Source organism: Thunnus maccoyii, chromosome 8 (genome assembly GCF_910596095.1).
Source record: "Thunnus maccoyii chromosome 8, fThuMac1.1, whole genome shotgun sequence".
NCBI lineage: Eukaryota > Metazoa > Chordata > Actinopteri > Scombriformes > Scombridae > Thunnus > Thunnus maccoyii.
The window spans coordinates 2,887,558-2,907,926 of NC_056540.1; the positions used below are offsets into that span (position 1 = coordinate 2,887,558).

General features: G+C 38.9%; 1 protein-coding gene across 1 annotated transcript in view; it reads left to right on the forward strand.

Moving 5' to 3' along the window:
* The window catches only part of gfra3 (GDNF family receptor alpha 3), a 48,741-nt gene that overhangs the window by 22,161 nt on the left and 6,211 nt on the right, over positions 1-20,369 (forward strand). The window contains exons 2-7 of the mRNA XM_042419759.1: positions 1,185-1,481; positions 7,058-7,129; positions 8,784-9,138; positions 10,410-10,519; positions 13,300-13,434; positions 15,992-16,128. Of these exons, the coding sequence (XP_042275693.1) occupies positions 1,185-1,481; positions 7,058-7,129; positions 8,784-9,138; positions 10,410-10,519; positions 13,300-13,434; positions 15,992-16,128 (1,106 nt within the window). The remainder of the gene's footprint in view (positions 1-1,184; positions 1,482-7,057; positions 7,130-8,783; positions 9,139-10,409; positions 10,520-13,299; positions 13,435-15,991; positions 16,129-20,369) is intronic.

A 20,369-nucleotide genomic window follows, 5' to 3' on the forward strand; every position in this document is an offset into this window, starting at 1 on the left:
TCCACACCCAGTAACTGTGATTACAATCTGCAGCTGTGTAAAGCTGCTGTCTGCATTGTTTTATGAAATGATAATTGAAATATATTTTGATGAGTATTTTGGTGATATTAAGGTGCCTATAATGTTCCTCTCTTTGACTCAAAATATTACAATTCAATCAAGGCTGTCGTAAAGGAAGAAATAGCACGTTCATTATTTTGAGAATTAAGAAATAAAAAACAATCTTGCTGAATGTAATACTCTAGCCTGGTCCAGTATGACTATTTTTCCTAGAATGGTGAAGTCATGACCTGGCCAACTCTGCTTCTGATTGGCTAGTACTGGTTGCCTTTGTTGGTTGGGTTGGTTAGGTTTAGGCATGAGGAGCGGGATTGGTTAGGGTTAGGGTAAGAATATCAGGGTAAGCCAATCAGATGCGGAGTAGGATGGGTCATGACTTCACCATCCTAGGAAAATAAATATTGTAACCGGTTTATGGTGGCTAATGTTTGCTGATGTTAGCTAACTTTGGATGGATATTGCTGTGTAATAGTGAGTTTGCTTGACTGTGAAGTGAATATGTGCCTCACGGTACTTGCACAAATTTTACATGTTGTGTTTATTTGCTCCAAGTATCCAAACATTAGCTTTACCTAGCTAGCATGCTAGCAGCAACCGTATATGTGTGGAGTGTGTTTTTCCAGTTATTTCTGTTATTATTCGGTATCTCTTCGTCTTTTCTCATCTCTGGATGTTCATGAAGTAGATCCATAAAGCCCTGCCATACGTCACACAGTGGCTGATGTTCAGCAAGTTACGCTGGGTTGCTTAATGATTAAAAAAAGTGAAAAAAAGAAAGGAAGGAAAAAGAAAATGATTATTCCAGATACTGTCATACTATCATAATGAGAGGATTTTGTGTTGCACGTTCTTGACTGTTTGTCTGAAGTATTGCCTGGTTGGTGCCAGTGTTGATATTTATTTACAAGAAACTGTGAGTGAATATTATTATAAATGGGTCTTTTAATAGCATGCAGGTTCTATGTGTGAGCATGATGTTATGAAGAACTGCTGGGTTCCACCAACCTTTTGTTCATACCACAGTAATGTGATGTATCTGATCTTCACACCTCCTCCTGTCCTTCTCCATTCTTCTGTTTTCCCCTTCCAACACATCTCCCTCCTTCTCTTTTGTCCTCTCTTAGGTGCATTGCCATCCTCAGCAACCAACTTCCCCTACCCTCCCTCCCCCACTGACTGCGTTGAAGCTCATCGGGTGTGCTCTGCCGACCCCCAGTGCGAGGCGTTGTACCGGGGCTTGGAGCTATGTGCAGCCGATGCAGCGGTGTCACCGCTGGGGGAGCAGGCGGCGGCAGAGTGCCTGGAGAGACAGGATGCTCTGCTAGCCAAACACCCCTCTCTGTTGGCATGCAAGTGCCAGCGCGGCTTCCGCAAAGAGGAGCAGTGTCTACGCATATACTGGAGGGTTCGCCTGCTGCCAGGTCAGTCACAGCTCTGGGGTTGGTGAACGCAGGTGAATACAAAATGCAGCAGGGAGGCTTAATGTGAACAATGCAAAATAACTGATTTTCACATTGTGATTTAGGTTGATCACATTACTGGTTAGTAGGATACATTAATTGTTAGTTTGGGTCTTTTCATGGGATTTGATGTCAATAAAAATATAGAATGCTGCCAGTCTTGTCCTTTAAAGCTGTTGATGATATTAAAAGTTTGTGGTGCCGCGTTTGCACACCTGACGCACCTTACGGACAAAATAAATAGACAGAGTAGAGCAAATGTAATAAAATAGATGGAGCATTGACAAGACCCTATATGCAGGTGTTTTAAGACACATCTTACGTCGTCGGGGTGGTTGCCCTTTACACATACAGGCATTTACTCATAATCACAATATCTATTTATTTACCAACTTCATCACGTATCACACTGGTTTCAGATAGAAACATTGTGCTGAATCTTTCTTGCTTTCATGCTTAAATAATTCTGCCTTCATTCCCTAAATCCAAAAACATTTTTACCCAAACACCTGTTTCTAATTTCAATTTTAACTTTGAACTTGTTTCCTAACCCTAAACCTGCCTCGTGTAGAAGTGAAGTCCAGTCAAATAGACCTCACCCTGAGATTCACACACACACACACACACACACACACACACACACACACACACACACACACACACACACACACACAGTAACAGAAGCATATCCAGAGTGCTGGTGTGATGTGTGCATCAGTAAGTGAGCTAACACTAGCCAGCGGACTCCTCCTCCCCTGTGGCCTATTAGTCAGCGGAGCATTAGTGTAATTACACACTCTTCAGTTTCTAACGCTGCTAGGCTGCTCTAGCATGTCATTACCATAAATATATAGCCTGGAATAGGATTTACATACATAAACACTTTACATGCCATTACATTCTTGATTGAGTTTGTACTTTGGAGTGTGTTTAAATAATTTGCAGGAACAAACGGCTCGTCCTCTAGTCAATCAAGACTGTGCTAATGGGTTTCAAAACTGGACAAAAGCTGCCTCCAATAACATGAGCTCATGGTGACTCTGGGTGTATTGTAATAGCATTCTCATCCCTCATTTTGTCCATGTTGATGGGATTTACTGTAAATGACAGAGCAATTGTGTTTTTTTTTGTAAATGTGGTTATGTTGCACGGATATAAAAACCTCAGTGCAAATATGTGGGTTATTATATTTATTCAGGTTATAAAAAGGAAAAAAACAACAGAAAATTTTAAGAATAACAAAAATGAAATCAAAAATTGAAGCATCAGGACAGGAAATGACATCAGTCTGAAGGGCTTTCTTCATAACTTCAATAAAGGTGAAATGAATAGTTCAACATATTGTGAAACACACTTATTCACTTTCTCTTCTAGAGGTACATAAAAGACTGAAACCATTCTCATATCTGTGGGTCAAGCACAAAGCTAAAGGCAAGAGGTGATTAGGCAAGATCAGTGGTTCTCAAACCTTTACATGTCAAGGACCCCTAAACTGACACAAAGTAGACCACACACCCCCATTTGATAAGATTTTGTCCCAGGTTCTGTATCTGATAAGATTTTTGCTTTTAGATGTTTTATTACAGAAAGTGTTTGAAAGCCATGACTAAAATAGTCATACATTCTGTCACTATGTTACTTATGGATGGAATTATAGTGAAAATTGAAGAATTGAAGATTGTCCTTTTTGCTGGGGAACCCTCGGAACCCCCTCAAGGAAGCCTAACTTTGAGAACCACTGGCGTAGATTAGCAAAACATTGTTCTAGCACAGAAATGCTTGCTCTAAAGCCAAAAATTGTAGGTTTTACATATTTGTTTGTGTATGGATTAAGTAAACCAGATACAGCATGGTAATAGTCAGCTTCACTGGTGTTGGCAGGTGTATTTTTGAACTTTGGACAGAGCTAGTTAGTTTTTTTCCTGCTTCCAGTCTTGTGTAGTGCAAAATTCAGGGCCCTCTTCTAACCCTGTACTACAGTTATTTTAGACTTGCTGTTGTATGTTGGTGCTGAGCAAGGTTTGAATAATTACCATCCACACACACACATACCAAACAGGCTTCAAAGCTAAAATACAGTGCTTTACTATAATAAAACTGTCCACTATCACTAATGTTACACATATTTAAATTAGTCAGTTTTGGTTAATTCTGCTTTCGTAGGCCGACACCCATTGACTGGTAGCTAACCGGTTAATTTTAAAGAAAAGTTGCGATGTGACTTTTGTTTGTGAGAGCTGTCCAGCAATCAGGGGTCAGAGCTAGTCGTCTGCCCTGGTTAGCTTGACTTTTAGCTCATCCTTCTTCACCTCAAAATGTTTTCAATACATAGTCACAGTAGCTCTCAATGGCATAATGTAGTCGGGCTTGAGGTACCGAACTAGCTCTTTCAATCCCTCACCCTCTACCACACAGATTGGCAGCACATCGGTCATCATGTGGCACACTAACTGGGTGGTGGACTAATAACAAATTAATATCTCTGTTGTTATTACAGATAGACCATAGGATTAGCCTGCTAGGCTAACAGTCCGTCAGCTGTATGACTTTATAGCCACGCTGTGATGTCTTTCAGAGCACACAAGCACTGTAATCATACCTGTCACCTGCCCAGCACGGTGCTGTTAAACCAGAGACACCACAGCCACACCTTATTTTTATACGGTCTATGGGCTACAAACAGCACGGCACAGCTATGCTAATGATGCTAGACATGCTAGCTGCTAGTGTCGGAGCCTCTGTGTGAGACGCTTTGGTTGGTAAATGTGCGTTTCTAAAACTTATTTCGGGGCTGCACTCTCAGTCCTGGAAAGTACTGAAATTTGGCACCGAATGATCTAACGTGAATAACGTGAAGTAACAAGATCAGTACCCAACCCTAGTATGCAAGTTAACCTATAGACCAACATGCGTAACTGGTAAAAAAATATTCTCAGTGGTTAACCGATTAACTGATTAACTACATTAAGATTACTGCTATTAAGATGAATTACATAGCCTACCTGAGCAAGTAGAGTGGCTCTTATCAGATGTGAGGTGCTGCAGGGTGACTGATCTCAGAACTGCTGGAGACTTGGCATGCAGATTACTGGCTGAAAGAGGGAAAAAAAAACTGCACACCCTCTGCTTGCTGTGACTGGTGCTCTACCACAAAGAATGAAAGAACATAAATACGACGATTGCACAGCAGTAGTATTGTATTCGGTAATGAGACAAGATGAACCTTCCCACTGTCACTTGAGATCAGAAAGTGAATAAAAAAATGTAAACACAATTACCGTGGGGAATATAATTAAAGCACAATAAAACCTGATCATGTACGATACATCTGTCTGGTGTTGCTGTGGTGCAATCACAAGGTTAATCTGATGCTGAAGTATAAATCAAAACTTATGCAGAGGCAAGTATGGAAGCTGAAATATTTGAATGTGCAAAGGGGTGGTTTTACTTCAGGGACCTCTCTGCACTGCAGGGGATGCAGGCGGGAGGCCTTTGTTATCCTAATTAGCTTTGTGAAGTAAATATCAATTTGACACAGTGAACTGTCAGAAAATACATGGAACAACTTCATTTCGAGATAGAATAGACTATAACACAGAATCATTTGTTATGCACACAGAGCAACATGCTGGTGAGGATAGTTTAATGATGTTAGATCTGTTATCAAAGAGTTATGATTTGAACATACTGTACATGATAATGCAGATGACTCATGGTCACACTGATCTTCTTTTCACTGGAGTTTCCACCACTGTCATATCTCTTTTCTATATCACTGTCCCTGATTATTTTATTTACTCTCCTGTGTGTCATTGCTTCCTAAGAATTCTTCATCCCTCTGCACCTCTATAAAGTGTTATCTTAACTTGATGCTAGATGCTAGAACCCTTGCAGATTGTTTTACCGAGAATACTGCTTATCTTATATCCTCTTCCTCTGATGACCTAATTACCATCTTCCATAGAAACCCAACAACCCAACAACCAACCAGGATCACCTTGTCATTTTAAAGGAAAATGTTGCAAACTGGGATCAAACTTGGCAGGAATGCTGATCCAAAACAAAAAAAATCATTAAATGTTCTTTTCCTTTTTAAAATTGTATTTTAAATATAATCCATTAAACAGAGAAGACAAAACATTCAGCAGTGTTCACTGCCCATGCAGGTGAATGAGAAAGAAAGAAAGAAAGAAAGAAAGAAAGAAAGAATGTATGATTTAAAGGAAGAATGAAGGAAAAAAAAGAAGAAGCTATTTACATTTTGGTAAGTTTTCAGGGGGCACTGTTAAGATTAGATATTCTGTTTGCACTGCATATGAGTGTAGTAGTATGTTTGAGTGTGTGTGTCTTTGGACAATCATGATTCTGTACACGTTTCTGTGTGTGTATTTGTGTAAGGAAAGATGGAGAAGTTACAGATAAAGAAAAGGTTAAATAAGCCAAAGATATTAATAATAATAACAGTTGAAAATATGTAGAAAACTATTACAAGAATTGAAAGAAAGAAGGGAAACATGTTCTTTTGGGACTAAGGAGTTTTCTAGTAAGGGGTTAAGGTTAGGGGTTTAAGGGTGATGGGTTAGGGGGTTAGAGACCCTGAGCCTGGGGAACTCTGGATCTCCCACCCAGAGTCCTCCAGGGCTGCAAGGGCCCGGTCAAAGGTTACCTGTCCTTTAGAGGGTTATTCTGTAGGTTCTGTGGTTAAAAAAGGGAGGAAGGAATGAAGGTGAAATGGATAATAAAGAGAAAGTAGTAGAAAGAGTAGGAGATAAATACACAGCTGAGCAGATACATATTTAAATGAATAATAAGTAAATAAATTGATAAATAGAAAATATATAAATACACAAGTAGACGGGTTAATGGGTGAGGAGATCAGTTCTGTATAGTTCAGACTGTGCATGTTTAGTGACAAAATATGTACAAAATTATAACAATGGCAATTGCCATTATAATAATTACAATGATAATCTGCAAAGACATTTGTTTTAATGAATTTGGTTAATATTGGTGGAAAATGGTCCATTCTGGTACTTTGTGACCATTGATGTGTTCAATAAAGTTATTGTGGCTTTGGCTCTCTGGCACATTTCTCAACTGTTTTAAACTCTTTCACTGGGCCAAGACTTTGTTGTTTCCCTGAGGAAGTTCTGTACAGAGAAAGTAAATAGTTTTTGTGGTGTGCCCCAAGGTTCAATCCCAGGCCCCACTCTTTTCTATCTGGAGAAGAGATTTAGCTGTTTTGGATTATTTTGCCCAAAGAAATTCTCAAAAAAGACCTGGATGTAGAAGTTTGGACATGGTCTTAATAAACACTGCATCTTCAAATCATTTCTTTCAACTGTAAAAATCTTAATACTTTTAATTCATTTTTCAGATAATTTCACGGCCTCATTCCAGATTATATTGATGAATCCTTATACTGCATTTGAAGGAGGTCACATTTAGTTTCACTGGTATTTTCCAATTTTTGTTTGCTTTCTTTCCCTCATTGTTTGTTCCTTCCAACCCGTTGTTTGTGTGTTCCTTTTCTCTAGGGGAAGATGAGCTGGAAATATCTCCCTATGACGACTCACTAATGGATACTCGTATGGCCTCCTTAGTGGCAGGTAAAACACAATACACATATACCAACACACAGAGTCACTCAAACAGTCTTTGTTATGATTCAGTTGTTGAAATCAGTGTCTATCACCATGAACTATTTAATGGCAGACAGCTTCATAGCTCTGATATACCTGTCATACAAGTACATGCCGCTCAATAAATCACTAAGCCTCAGAAATTTTATGGTGTTTTCAGACCAGGGGTTAAAGTGGGATTTGGCCGGTAGGGGAATCCTAAGATCTGGTGTAGCGGTGCAGCAGGGAAAAACGACTCACCTCAAAATAACTCAAATTGATTTGTACTGTGAGCTCCAGTGGGCTTGTTTTCTTTGTGGACAGGCTAACTGATCAGCTGACCTTCTTTCAAGCACCCATGGCTCTGAGCTGTGCTGCATTTGAATTAACCAGATAACTGCAATAACACATCATGTATATCCACTGTCTGATTAAAAAAAATCTAAAATGAATGACATTACTTATGCAAGCTTTAAATTGTATTATTATCACACATTAACATTAATAAAGTACTTTCTAATTGGGAAGTGCTCATCCCAATTTAAGGGCACTTTATGCTCATCATACTAGCAGTGGGACCAGTATGGTGGAGCTAAAATCACAAGTTGAAACATTTTCCACTCATGCTGGCGCATATTTCTGTCTACTTGCATCTTTACATTGACTTTGTAGGTAATCGTGCCGTGCAAAAAATTTGCTTTGCATTTGGTCTGAACACACCATTAGTCAATATGTATCAGTCAATACAGATTTAGTTATTAGTGACAGAGGCTCTTTTCATTTGTCTTCTCCATAGTCTCTGTAGACCACAGAGCTGCCACGTTTTTGGCCTGCGGTCCTTTGGGGCCAAGGAATTGGGTTGTCAGTCTTTCAGTTGGTTTGTCCATCCATCCAACACTTTGGTTCAGAGTAAATATCGACAACTGCTAGCCAGATTGCAGTAATGTTAAGACCCCAAGGATGATTCCTAAATATTTGTACGACTCCTAGATTTTACCTCCAGAACCATAGCCACACCAATACTTCTATCATGAATAGTCATCTAGACAAACAATGGATTTTCGTTTTATGTATGTATACATATGTATGTATTCAGGGACACCAGAGAGAAATTCTATTTTTTTTTTTTTTGATTTCCTAACCTTTCGTGTAGCAGCCAGTTTTAGTTCTAGTTTTGAATTGACCAATTTTCAGCAACAGACTAAACGTTCTTCTTAACTGAAGAATCTGAATGGTGTGAATGTTGGGGTTGGAACAGTGATGCGTTCACTTACTGATTTACATATTGAGTGTATTTAAATGATCACATGATCGCCTAACAAACTAAAATGAATGCACTCTGTCTATGAACTATATAGTGTGTGCGAATCTTTGTACTGAATTAAACAAAACTGTTTGAATCAGTAAAGTGATTTGTTATTTCCACCTGTACTGTGCACATTCATGCACCCCAGAGGATGCTTTGAGATTTCCTTTACTACCACCCTCAGGACAAAGTGACCTTTTTTTAAACTAAAAGCTATAAGAGGCAATTTTTGAGCAATTATTATATGAAGCTTGGGACTTCCACGTCCCCCTTCACAACTTTCTGCTCACACAGGGGTTTTGCGTTTGTTAATTGAACTTCTCCTCACCCCCTCAGCCTCATCTTTCATGCAACTGGATGGTGAGAACCAATGCCTGAAAGCAGCTCAGGACTGTGGCTTGTATGAGAAGTGTGGCTCCCTGCGATCAGAGTATGTCCTGGCCTGCACCAAGCGGGTGCCTCTAACCAACCGATGCAACCAGCACAAGTGTCACCGAGCCCTGAGGCGCTTCCTGGAGCGGGTGCCTGAGGAGTACAGTTTGGGTGTCCTGTTCTGCCCCTGCACTAACACCCTGTGTGGTGAGAGGAGGAGGAAAACCATTGTGCCCTCCTGCTCCTACCAGGAAATGGACGGCCTGCAACCCAACTGCCTCCACCAGCAGAGCTTCTGCCGCCGGGATGACCTCTGCAGGTTAGACATGACACCCAGACAATATATGGGGCTGATACTGTCTGTTATCATAAAATTTTAAAATGCTACAAAATGGCACCATATATGGGGCCATTTTGTATTGTTTTATTATGGAATTGATAGCAGTATTATGTAACATTGCATTCATATGTGTCTGAAAATATATTTTATAAATAAAAAATTGAGGTACATTATATCAGTGCCCCAAATCAACCAATTTCCTCACAGCTCACCATTGATTTAAACTCAGTGTTTCAACATTTCTGTAAATAAATGAGAGAATTTTAAGATTTTGGTGCTACCAGGGGCTATAAAATGTATATAAGCAAAGATGTGTTAAAATTAGTTACTGTAAATGTAAAGGGTGGTGCTTTGTTTGCTAAATTTTTATTATGGTGAAGCTGTGGTCACATCATAAAGTGCCTCAACAAAATTCATCTGTGTGTCTTCACATAATAGGTGCTGTAAACTTTGTAACGTACTGGCTGTTTGTAGGGCTAGCTGACGTACTGTAGCTGGCAAGCTAACCAGTAACATGATAGTTAGCTGGGAAACTGCTTGCGCTAACTAGCCACAATAGTTCTCCAAGGGAGCTTGCTCACAAGCTAACTAGCTAGGTCACTAACTGTTGAAGCATTAAAGCGATGTAGGCTATTTGTATCATTGGCTCCTATCTCACAACTAGCAGTAAACCATGCTATTTATGAAGCTGTTTACACTCTGCCAGAGGAGAGTTAAATAGAATTGGATGGTGCAATATCTAATCTGATAACTTCTTCTACCTTGGACTCTGTGTCTCCCTGTTCCTTACTGTCGGAACGGTCTTTAAGATGGTGAAAATTATTATGATGAGGTAACAAAAAAGGTAATGATTATTCATTTTAATGTCCCACAATGTTTAACTTCAGGTGATTATACACTAATTAAAACATGCTTATGAATATTATATTCCATTTCTGCCAAGTCTGTTCTGCTAGATGCCACTAAATTCTACACACTGCACCTTTAATATATTAGGAGAGAGAAGCTGTAGGAACAGTGAATCGAAAGCAGATATAACAAAAAGTCATGAAAGGACATAGAAAAAGGCAAAATGTGAAAGTTCTAAAATGTGTCAGTACTTTAAAAAAAACATTGGTGCTCGACTAAAACCCCACATCCTTTGAGCTTAAATTTACAGGCACGCAAACACACCCCAACATACATTTCCACCCAAATTTCCTTCCCACTTCTTGTGTTTGATGTTGAGTTGTTGTTTCTGTTGTTGCCAGGTCCAGACTAGCTGATTTCCTTCAAAACTGCCAGCCATCTCCTCTGACGGCCAGCGGCTGTCTGAGAGACTCAGCAGGCCTCTGTCTCCGAGCCTACGCTGGACTCATAGGTACGAGGGTGGGGTAGTAACTCTAACTATAATATCTGCAGTTTGATAGACATACCTATACCCTACATGTACTTATACCCTACACTATACCCTACTTAAACTGACTTGTAGAAAACTAACTTGGTAGCTTAGTAGCTTATCTTATCAAATATGTTTTTATAATAGCAGATACTCATTCACATGATAGTATATTTGGAAGTGTTATGTAAATTAATTTAGAGCTATCTTTTCTCAGGTAAAAAATCAGGATAATACTTACACATACCAAATATATACTGTGTAAAATGTGGCTGATGGGTGATGCTGACAGTTGAGGTATGGTCCACTGTATACCTGACAGAAATAACTGATACAGATGAAAAGTTCCTATAGATTTCCAAAGGGAATGCATAAGGGTCTTATTTGACACACTTGTTCTAAGTTGAGGGTAATAATACAAAAACTTGATTTCTTAAAAAATAAAAGAGTTAAATAAAATTATTAACTTAGAAGTTATCAAAAACAGGATTTTAAATTGGGGTTTTTCAAAAACAACCTTTTTCATGAGAACTTTTACTTCAATTGTGAAAGAATTGAATACTGTTGGATGGAAAAGTGGTATCAAAATGTCCTGAAACTTTCCAGATGTACTTCTTCACTCTCCATCCATCTGCTCAACATTATAAAAAAATGTTGTTTTCTTAAAGAGGGCAATTGTTGTTGTTGTTTATTTAGATTGATTAATTATCAGATTAGACTGATTAAAGCTGGTTTTGGGCACTTTGTTTTTAATTCACTTTTGTCAGTAATATACTTCCATATATGAGCTGGTCTTCACCGTACTAATCAGCACATTCATGCTGGCTGGCATGAAGAGAGGGACTGATATGAAAAGGAAAGACAAAGAAGTTATGGTTATAGCTTAAATTGTCATCATGAGTAACAACTACATGATAGACCTGGCAGCATGTTAAATATATGTCTTACTCGAAGACTCTCTAAAACAGAACTATAATGTACAAATGTCAAAATAAAAGTGTGGAATACAGTGAATGGATGGGTTTAAGGATAGATGGCTGGAGTGGGAGAGTAATGGGTGGAGAAGTGTATGAACAGGGTGATCAGATGGAGGAGAAGAAGCAGCAAGATAGAAACTGAAGACGCATGACAGCTGACAAGAGATGTGGATCGAGACGCGTTGAGCGGCTATCTGCTCGCTCTGACAATGATAGATGACTTTTCTATAAGTCTTATAGCCTTCTTAAAGGCACAACCCGCATAATCCACATATTTATAACAGAGTAGTCTGCCAGAGATAACCAAACGATGTGAACGCAGTGCCTTGTTTTCCTGAAGAAAACATATTGATAGCAGTTTTTTGTGTTTTGCATTCTTCAGGAGTTCCTCCTCATCATCATTGATCATTAGGAGATGTTGACAGCTCATGTATCTGTATGAGATATAGGCTTTAAAACTGTATTGTATCCTAAACTCAGGGCTGGCCAAGGCTTCTGTAGCCCCTTGCTATTTCCTATTCCAAGAAAGTTCATCAACGTAATGAAGAAACATTGTTAATGAACATATCTGACAACTCTCAAAATGTTTTTGCTACATGTATCAGTAAAGTGTGCACTGACAATGTATTCAGTCAAATATCCAGCCATAGTAACTAAAGCATTATTCGACTTTTTTATGGTTCTGTTTAGACACTTAAAATTTTTTGGAAAGATTGTGTTTTTGGATTATTACAGATTTCCACAGTGATTGAGACATGATGTGTTTACTGTATTAACATGTAACCATAACGACAATCTTTCACTAATCTTAAACCTTAACTTCCTACACTAGAAAATCCTGCCTGTGAACATAATCCAGGCAGCAGTTATGTTTTAAGACACAACTTAATTGGGAAAACAGAATGATATTATATAAATGTAATTTCTAGGAAACTGGGATGGCCTGTAAGGTAGAAAAATACATCCATCAATCAAAAAAGCTATGGTATGCTGTGGTAAATGGACAGTTCTAAGTTAACAAAATCATCATATCTCATTAAAACAACATTTTATTGTTATAACATTATACATTGATATGTTGTTATGATTTTAATAAATTTGTTAAAAGGAGAAAAAGACACAAAGACAGGATGAAGCCCACATCAACTAGGAAGATAAAGTGATATGTTGCAGCGTATTGCTGCCACCATGACAAAAACTGGCGGCAGCAAGCCTCTGTAAACTATTTCCCATTTCTAGCTTCCAACTTAATGCAAAAACAATTTATTTTCTCATCTCACTCGAGGAAAAAAAAAGTGAATCAGTGCATTTCCCAAAATGAACTGTTTTATTTAAAGACTTTTTGGAGGAGAGTGTGTGTTGCACTCAATCATGGTGTTTGCTACCTCATCTTCATCCAGGCTTCAACTTATTGCCGCAATTTGGGCTCTCTGGCTTTAAAAATTGCAAAGATGACACTGAGCAGAAAAAGCTCAACTCCAGTCCCTTCAGCTCCCCTAAGAAGCTCCCCTACATCATTTTTTTCTACAGGCTATGTTTCAGCTTAGTTTGAAGTAAAAGAACAGTACCCTCTTTCTGTTTTGGGCCATAAAGCAATTTATCTGATTTCCTGCCAAACTGCTCAAAGTAAAATGCAGTGTAGAAGCCAGTAGAGAGTTTTGTTGGCCCATGACAGTGTTTGTTTCTGGCAATCATGTTTACGTCTCTGAAATATTGTGATAAATGAAATATGTGGCTCCTTAACTAAACTTTTTGTATATGAATTTTGACCCTCTTGACATGTAGGTACCATCATGACGCCCAACTACATCAGTAATAGCTCTGCAGACGTGTCGCTGTGGTGCAACTGTGAAGGCAGCGGCAACCAGTGGCAGGACTGTCTGAGACTGCAGCGCATGTTCACCCACAACACCTGTCTGCGTGAGTCTACACTCCATACTCATGTTTTATATACTGGTCTCTGCAGAAACACTGAACAAGTCACAAACATATTTATTGTCTATCAAAACTAAATCTGCCTTGATTGCAATATGACATTTTGATCAGATTCCATGCAGAAATGTATTTGTCATTTTTGCTGGTTGGTTTTGATGGAAAACTAACATTTTTCCTACAGTTCAGCTGGAATACAGTGAAATTATGATGGTAACCGTTCTTGCAGAGGCTAATCAAATCCTGATTTCAGTCAATTGTCAAGGCTGGATTACCAACTGGGTAAAGCAGGCAACTGCCCCCAGGACCCCAGACCTCCAGGAACCCCCAAAACCCTCGGTCCACAGTGTTTCAGTTTGATTGTGATCATTTTATTAACTGCACATTTGTTTGGGAATATGCGTCACTATAGCACATGATCAAAAAAAAAAAGGAAAAAAAAAAAGATGTATTTCCCAAATAAATCTGCTTTTAATCAAATTACCACAAAAACATACATGGAAAATCCAGGGCCACGTAGTATAGTAGAAAAGTTTAAATAATGTGCCATGTGTAAATGACTGCACTTGATGGATACTCATGGATACTAATCTACAGAGAAGAAAGACATATCACTGGGGGCTCTAATCTCATCTTTGCCTCAGGGCAACCTAGCAGGTTATTCTGATGCTGCTATTGTCAATGTTCTTTTTATAGTGAGGTTGTTAAAATGTCTGGTGAAAATCAGACAAAAAATCAGCCAAACTAAACTGAGGAGGTGAAACTTGTGTTGGTAGATGAATCTGCCCTTCAAAATGCGGTTAATGCAAAGTAAATAAATTGGAAAGTGTAATCCAGCTTTATACAACACATAGATGGGTTGCTATTGAATCTGCCTTTACAAAATACTTGAGTTCAATAATTTAGAAAATAATCAACTTGCTTTCTTTGAGAGAGTAAAATGAGAAGATCAATAACAATCTCATGCCTGTATGTTGAATAAGGAGCTGGAGTCAGGATGTGGTTAGCCTAGCTTAGCATGAAGACTGGAAGCAGGGGGAAACAGCTAGCCTGACTCTGTTCAATATTACACCTACCAACACCTCTAAAGCACACTGATGCTTTTTTAATCTCTTTTGTTTAATCACACAAACTGAAATGGAAAAAACATCCATTTGGAACTATTTGTTGGTGAACAGCTGGATGCACAACCTTGTTGTCACTGTGAGGTTGCCAGTTTTATAAATTTGACTTCATTTATCCTTTATTTAACCAGGAAGTCTCTTGAGGTATGTTATCTCTTTTGTGAGAGAGACCAGGCCAAAATGGCAGCGTACATGTGTCTGTACAGAGACCAAAACCAAAACCTGTGCTCACTGACTGTTACTACCAGAGACACTGCTGTGTTGGATGAGTAGATGGATAAATAATTATGTCTCAAAAAAAAAAATAGTTTATGCTAATCTAGGCTAACCACGTCTTGACTCCAGCTCAGTACTGAACACACAGACATGAGATTGTAACAAGCTACTTATCTCAGTTTAGAAGGAAAGCAAACAACTGTATTCCTAAAATGTTGAACTATACTTTTGAAATGTTTCCCCCATCTTTGCTGCTGAGGGCATGTGTGCAGTGCCAAGTAGAGTTTAAACGATTCCTTTGTTACCTCACTGCATGTAAGGATCTTATTTATTTAGAGAAATTTCCTAAGGACAAAGCTTAAGTTAATTTTGTGCTTCAAATATTTTGTATACTTATACATATATTTAAGTGTCTTTAATAAATAGTTCTTTGGCATTTTTATGAAACCCTGCACTGTTGTAATGGCATGTGTTACTATCCCACACATTCACATATATTATCATGAGAATTTAGAATTTTTGGGAATTTTGGGAATTATTTCGAAGTCATTCCACTCATTTAAAAGATACTGACTTGTTACAAAAATATTTCTATCCATATTGTTTTTAATAAACCTTGTTTTAAATAAAGCATCATAGGAGCAGAAGTATAAAAACAGAATTAATGTGTCACCATCAAAGGTACTGTGGGGAACAATTCAAAGGGAATAAATGAAAAAAAAATTACTTCGACAGAATGTCTGTTGAATCTGCCTGGGTGGCTGACTCCTGCAGTGATGTTCACAGCATGATCTGAACTCTATCTCTTTATACGTCAGCTACAGTACATCCTACAGCCTTAGCATTCATGAGAGTCTTACAGTTTGTATCTACAGCACGAGGCTTCGGCAGAGCGCGAAAGGTGTGAAGAGAAGAGCCGGAGGGTAAAACCTTTCAGCTGTCACTCAATCACAGCAGCTGTCAATAAGACTGTCGATACACACTGAGCCTGTATGTCCAAACACTAAAGCCTGGATCGACGCGTCAATGCACTTCCCATAAAGCTTGGTGATTTATCAAGCTGCCGACAGCTCAAACAATAAAGCTGCCAAATAGATATGTAGGTTCACACCCACTCAGATGCAGCGTCGCAGCACACAGGCCAGCTGAATGCACACAAACACACACACACACAGAGTCAGTGACGGGGTTGTGTCTTCATGCAGGTAACTCTATCAGTTGGATGGGGAGCCCTGCTTCCCTGCCTGCCGACATAACCCCCCCTCCTGCTCCTAGACCCTCCCCGCTGGTTCAGGAGGATGAGCTGCTGAGCAACAACCACCTGCCTGAACACAACAACATCGTAAGTACACTTCAGCTCATCACGCGTGTCGCCTGCACATTTTAGATTACCTTTCAGAATTTTATCCCAAGACCTTTCCTATGATCTTGGGTTGGAGCTCATCTCGTCACTGTCACTGTGTATTGTTTATTTATTGTATTTGTTTTATCTCTACTGCTGGGGCTTTTTATCTTTTTTACTTTTACTTTTTAAAAAAAAAATTATTTTACTCTTTCCCTTCAGTTTTATTTTTACAAACTCACATCATCTTTCTCTTTGGTTCCTGACAGCACTGAGTTAGTGATTTGATGTAGTCTTTAGATATTTGCCATGATGTCATACTTACCTTTGCCACCAGCACCACACCATCGTCTCTCTGACCAGTGCTTGACCAACTTCACAATGAAAAGGAAAATATTACCTTGTACATGAAGGAAAATGTTCAGAGGGGGGTTTATATGTTTATTCGCATATTAAATCTGATTTTTTTCAAGCCAAGTACAGTAGAAGAATCGTTTCAGATGGAATTATAGTTGAAAGATGAAAGTTTTAAATATTCTTAGAGTATACTTTATATTATAAAATAATATAATATTATATATGGTATTTTCTAATAACAGTGTTACTCTTATTATCCCTGCTGAGCAGCAAAGTATGTTATCATACAATATCTACCTAAAGTTTGCTAACATTAGCTAACATTACCCACAATAAGGTCATTCCAGACCAAGGAAGATTGGAGCAGAAGAAAATTAAAGGCTGTGTTATACTGCTTATGAATTAAACTTTTAATGTGTAAGAGGAAGAATGTGCTATCTGTTCTATGAAAAGTTACACAGTCTCACTGTAAAGCTGCACTAATCAATTTAAATGATATTGATCGTGTCACTGGTAATGACGTGTCAATAGAGAATTACCACCTGACTTCCCTCACTGTGAAGCCTTTTGGTGCCTTTCAGCTCATTGTTTTAGTTAGACAGCCAGTAACTTTACTGTTGAATTTACTGTTGACTTTATTGAACCTGTACTTGTCAGATGGCCAGAAAAATATCTCCAAATGAACACTAATGTTCAGAAGATAGTAACATGTAGATAAATATGAGTATGTTTACATTCACTCAAGAAATGAAGTCACTCAGAGAAACTAGGTTTTGCAGGTAGTCAGAGAACATGTCCACATGACCCGCAGTGACCTGGTTAAATCCACATATATTATTATGGAATCATTATAATCATTATTCAGGAAATTTAGCTTATTCTTTTAACTTTATTAGTACTAGAGGACGCTGCTTCCTGACTTTTATTCTTATTTGTGTGTGTGTGTGTCGGAGGAGACTGACGGCACAGTGACAGAGCACAGCTTTTCCTCACAGCATGAATGTGTCTGAATTTTATAGTCAAAGGTTCAGGGTCGAAACCAACATATTCAGACTTCACCCCTAAACAGAAAGTTGGGTTTACAATCCATTTAACTTGTATCATTTATGCATCCAGTTATGTTTTTGGTTCATCAGAAAGCCTATCAGTGATGGTTGTCATAGAAGGTCATACCTCTCAACAGCTGAACACAATAGAGTCAGCATTTGATTTGAAGATCAAAGGAGTTGCTCTTGGGCAAGAGTTCTCTGAGAACTTTGGCTAGCCCTCAAAAGATTAATAGTGTAATCCAACAAGTCCTGAAGTCACAATGATAGGAGAGACTTCATGAATACAGGTTGAGTTATCTACAACTCAACAACTTATATCTGATTTATTGATCTGATTGAAAAAAATAAAACATTATTTAAAGAGATGATTAGATTTTAATCTCAACGTGTAGCTAAATGGAGCAGAAAAAAGCAGTAAAACTGTTTGCAATGTGATTTATGATTTATATGGCAAGGTTGCCCAACTCCAAGCTGATGTTTCTTCATGGCTGTTTTTGTTCATTGATATGTTTGTTCACTGCTGGTGAAGAGATGTATAATTCAGGCTCACAGCCTAACAAATACTGGATTTTTTAGGCCGAAACAATAATGATATTCACAAATATCTGATAACAATATATTATATGGGATTCTTTCATTTATTTTATATAAACATGTAACGTACACTGACATTTTTGAAGAACTCTTTAAAGTTTGAATCCTTAAAGGGGACATATTATGCTTTTCCTGATTTTCAGTCATATATATAATGTTACAATGTCAGATGTTCATATTAAACGTTCATATTAAAGTGTCAAATAATGAGGTAAGTGTATGTAGAAGTAATCCTATGGGCAAAAAGCACCGGCTTCAGACTGCTCTCAATTTCCAACGGTTTTTTCTACTTTCAGCCCGAGTCGACAAGCGCTCGTGACAGAATTCTTTATATGGTCATCTACTCCACGCAGAGTGTATCAATTCACTGCTCCACTCCGCTAACATTATGGCATTTTTCTATTGTTTTGGGGGTAGTTATACCAAGCTATGACTGGAGTTGAGCTGGCACACTATGAGTGTTTTTCCATAACACAGCAGGGCAAAGTAAAATAAGTAGTTTACCTGGTGGAGGTGTGCTGGTCGTCTGCAGCTCCTCATCAAACATCATCATCACTGTGGCTGTTTCTGCTTGTACTATTCCTCCCTTCATTATTTCTAACGGATCCGTTGAACAAAGAGCTTCAAATATCTACATATGTTGTTGTGTTGACCGGTTTTTATTGTCGATAATTTAGTTCTGCTAATTTGGTGAGGAACAAATTTCATTTCCCGTAAATTCTTCACGGTAAAAGTCTTCAGTTATTCAGTCATTTAAAAGCTTTTAATATGAAGCAGCAGAGCAGGAAATGTTGGGTTTGCATCATAGACTGTAAAAAATATGGATGTAGCCATCGTGACATCACCCATTGGTTTCTGAAGAGCGGTTTTGAAGTTCAAAGTGGGCAGCTCCAGCTGTCGCCATCTTGGCAGTGCCTGACTCCGCCTAACTCCCAGCTAATCCACAATGGGCAAAGAGGTGGAGCTGAGGTGGGCCGAATGAATCCTGGTTGCTGAAACAAGCCACCTAGCGGCTAGCGACCTGTCACTCAAAAGTGGCCACATCCTTAATTATGTATAACTTTATGACTTAATAAAATTTAAATGGGTGAGTTATAAAAAAAATTACCTGCCCTGTACAGTTGTCAGGAAAGGAGAAATGAGCTATAGAGACAAGACTGTTTTTTGTACCAGTCTTATTTCTACTACAAATTTGGGTATTTTAACATGGGGATCTATGGGGATTGACTTGCTTTTGGAGCCAGCCTCAAGGGGCCATTTGGGGAACTGTAGTTTTTGGCACTTCTGCATTGGCTTCTTTTTTCAGCCCCAGAGGTTATTGCTTGGTTTGCATCGGTGGTAACTTGACACAATTCTGATATGGTTGCCCCTTAGCAGGCTTCTGGAAAGCTGGCCAATCAGAAGAGTGGGCGCATTGGGAGGGGGGTCTTAATTAGACAGGAGCTAAGATTGCCTGTTAGAGACAGAGGCTGAACTGAGGGCTGCATAAGGGCCAGTATAAGATAAACTGTGAATCATGCAGAGCTACTCTAGTGGAGTCCTAGAATAAAAATATGGAGCTGGAAATTAGCATAATAGGCCCCCTTTAAGATTTCAATCCTGGTTGATTTGGCAACACTTGTGGTCACTAGCGGTAACTGCAAGTGCAGTTTAATACTACAGCAAACACTCTGAGCAGCTGCTTTGTCAGAAATATAACAGTAGAGCAGCTGTTGTATCTGTTGTACAGTGCTGCCAAACAAATGTGGATGAGGAAAACAGAAATTTTGGAAAATAATCACCTAACTGTGTCTTCAGACAGAACATGAAGCAAATTTTCATGTTGTGTTACACACGCGAGTTTGATTGCTGGACTGTTTGCTTATTTGCCCCAAACAGCCAGAATACAAGTTGTACATTAGCTGTACGCTAGCTAGCAATGGACGGACTAACCGTGTCTGAGGGAGTGTGTCTGGGTGTTTGTGTTCATTTCAGCCTCTGACTGAACTCAGAACTCAGCAGAGACTCAAGTTCTTTCTGTTATGTCCCTTCAGTCTATCTCCTTTCCCCTCTAGTTTTAGTCTAGACAGTAACACACAGACATGCAGAAATGTGCTACAAACACATATGTTTTGAGAACGCCACAGCTCCTGGCTGCCCTTGTCCCACACTGACCATTAAATGTGGTCCAATCCAATCGTGGTCCTGGCTACTGTAACCTTGGCCAGACCACAATCTGCCATGGCTGCGGCTCTCTGGCTC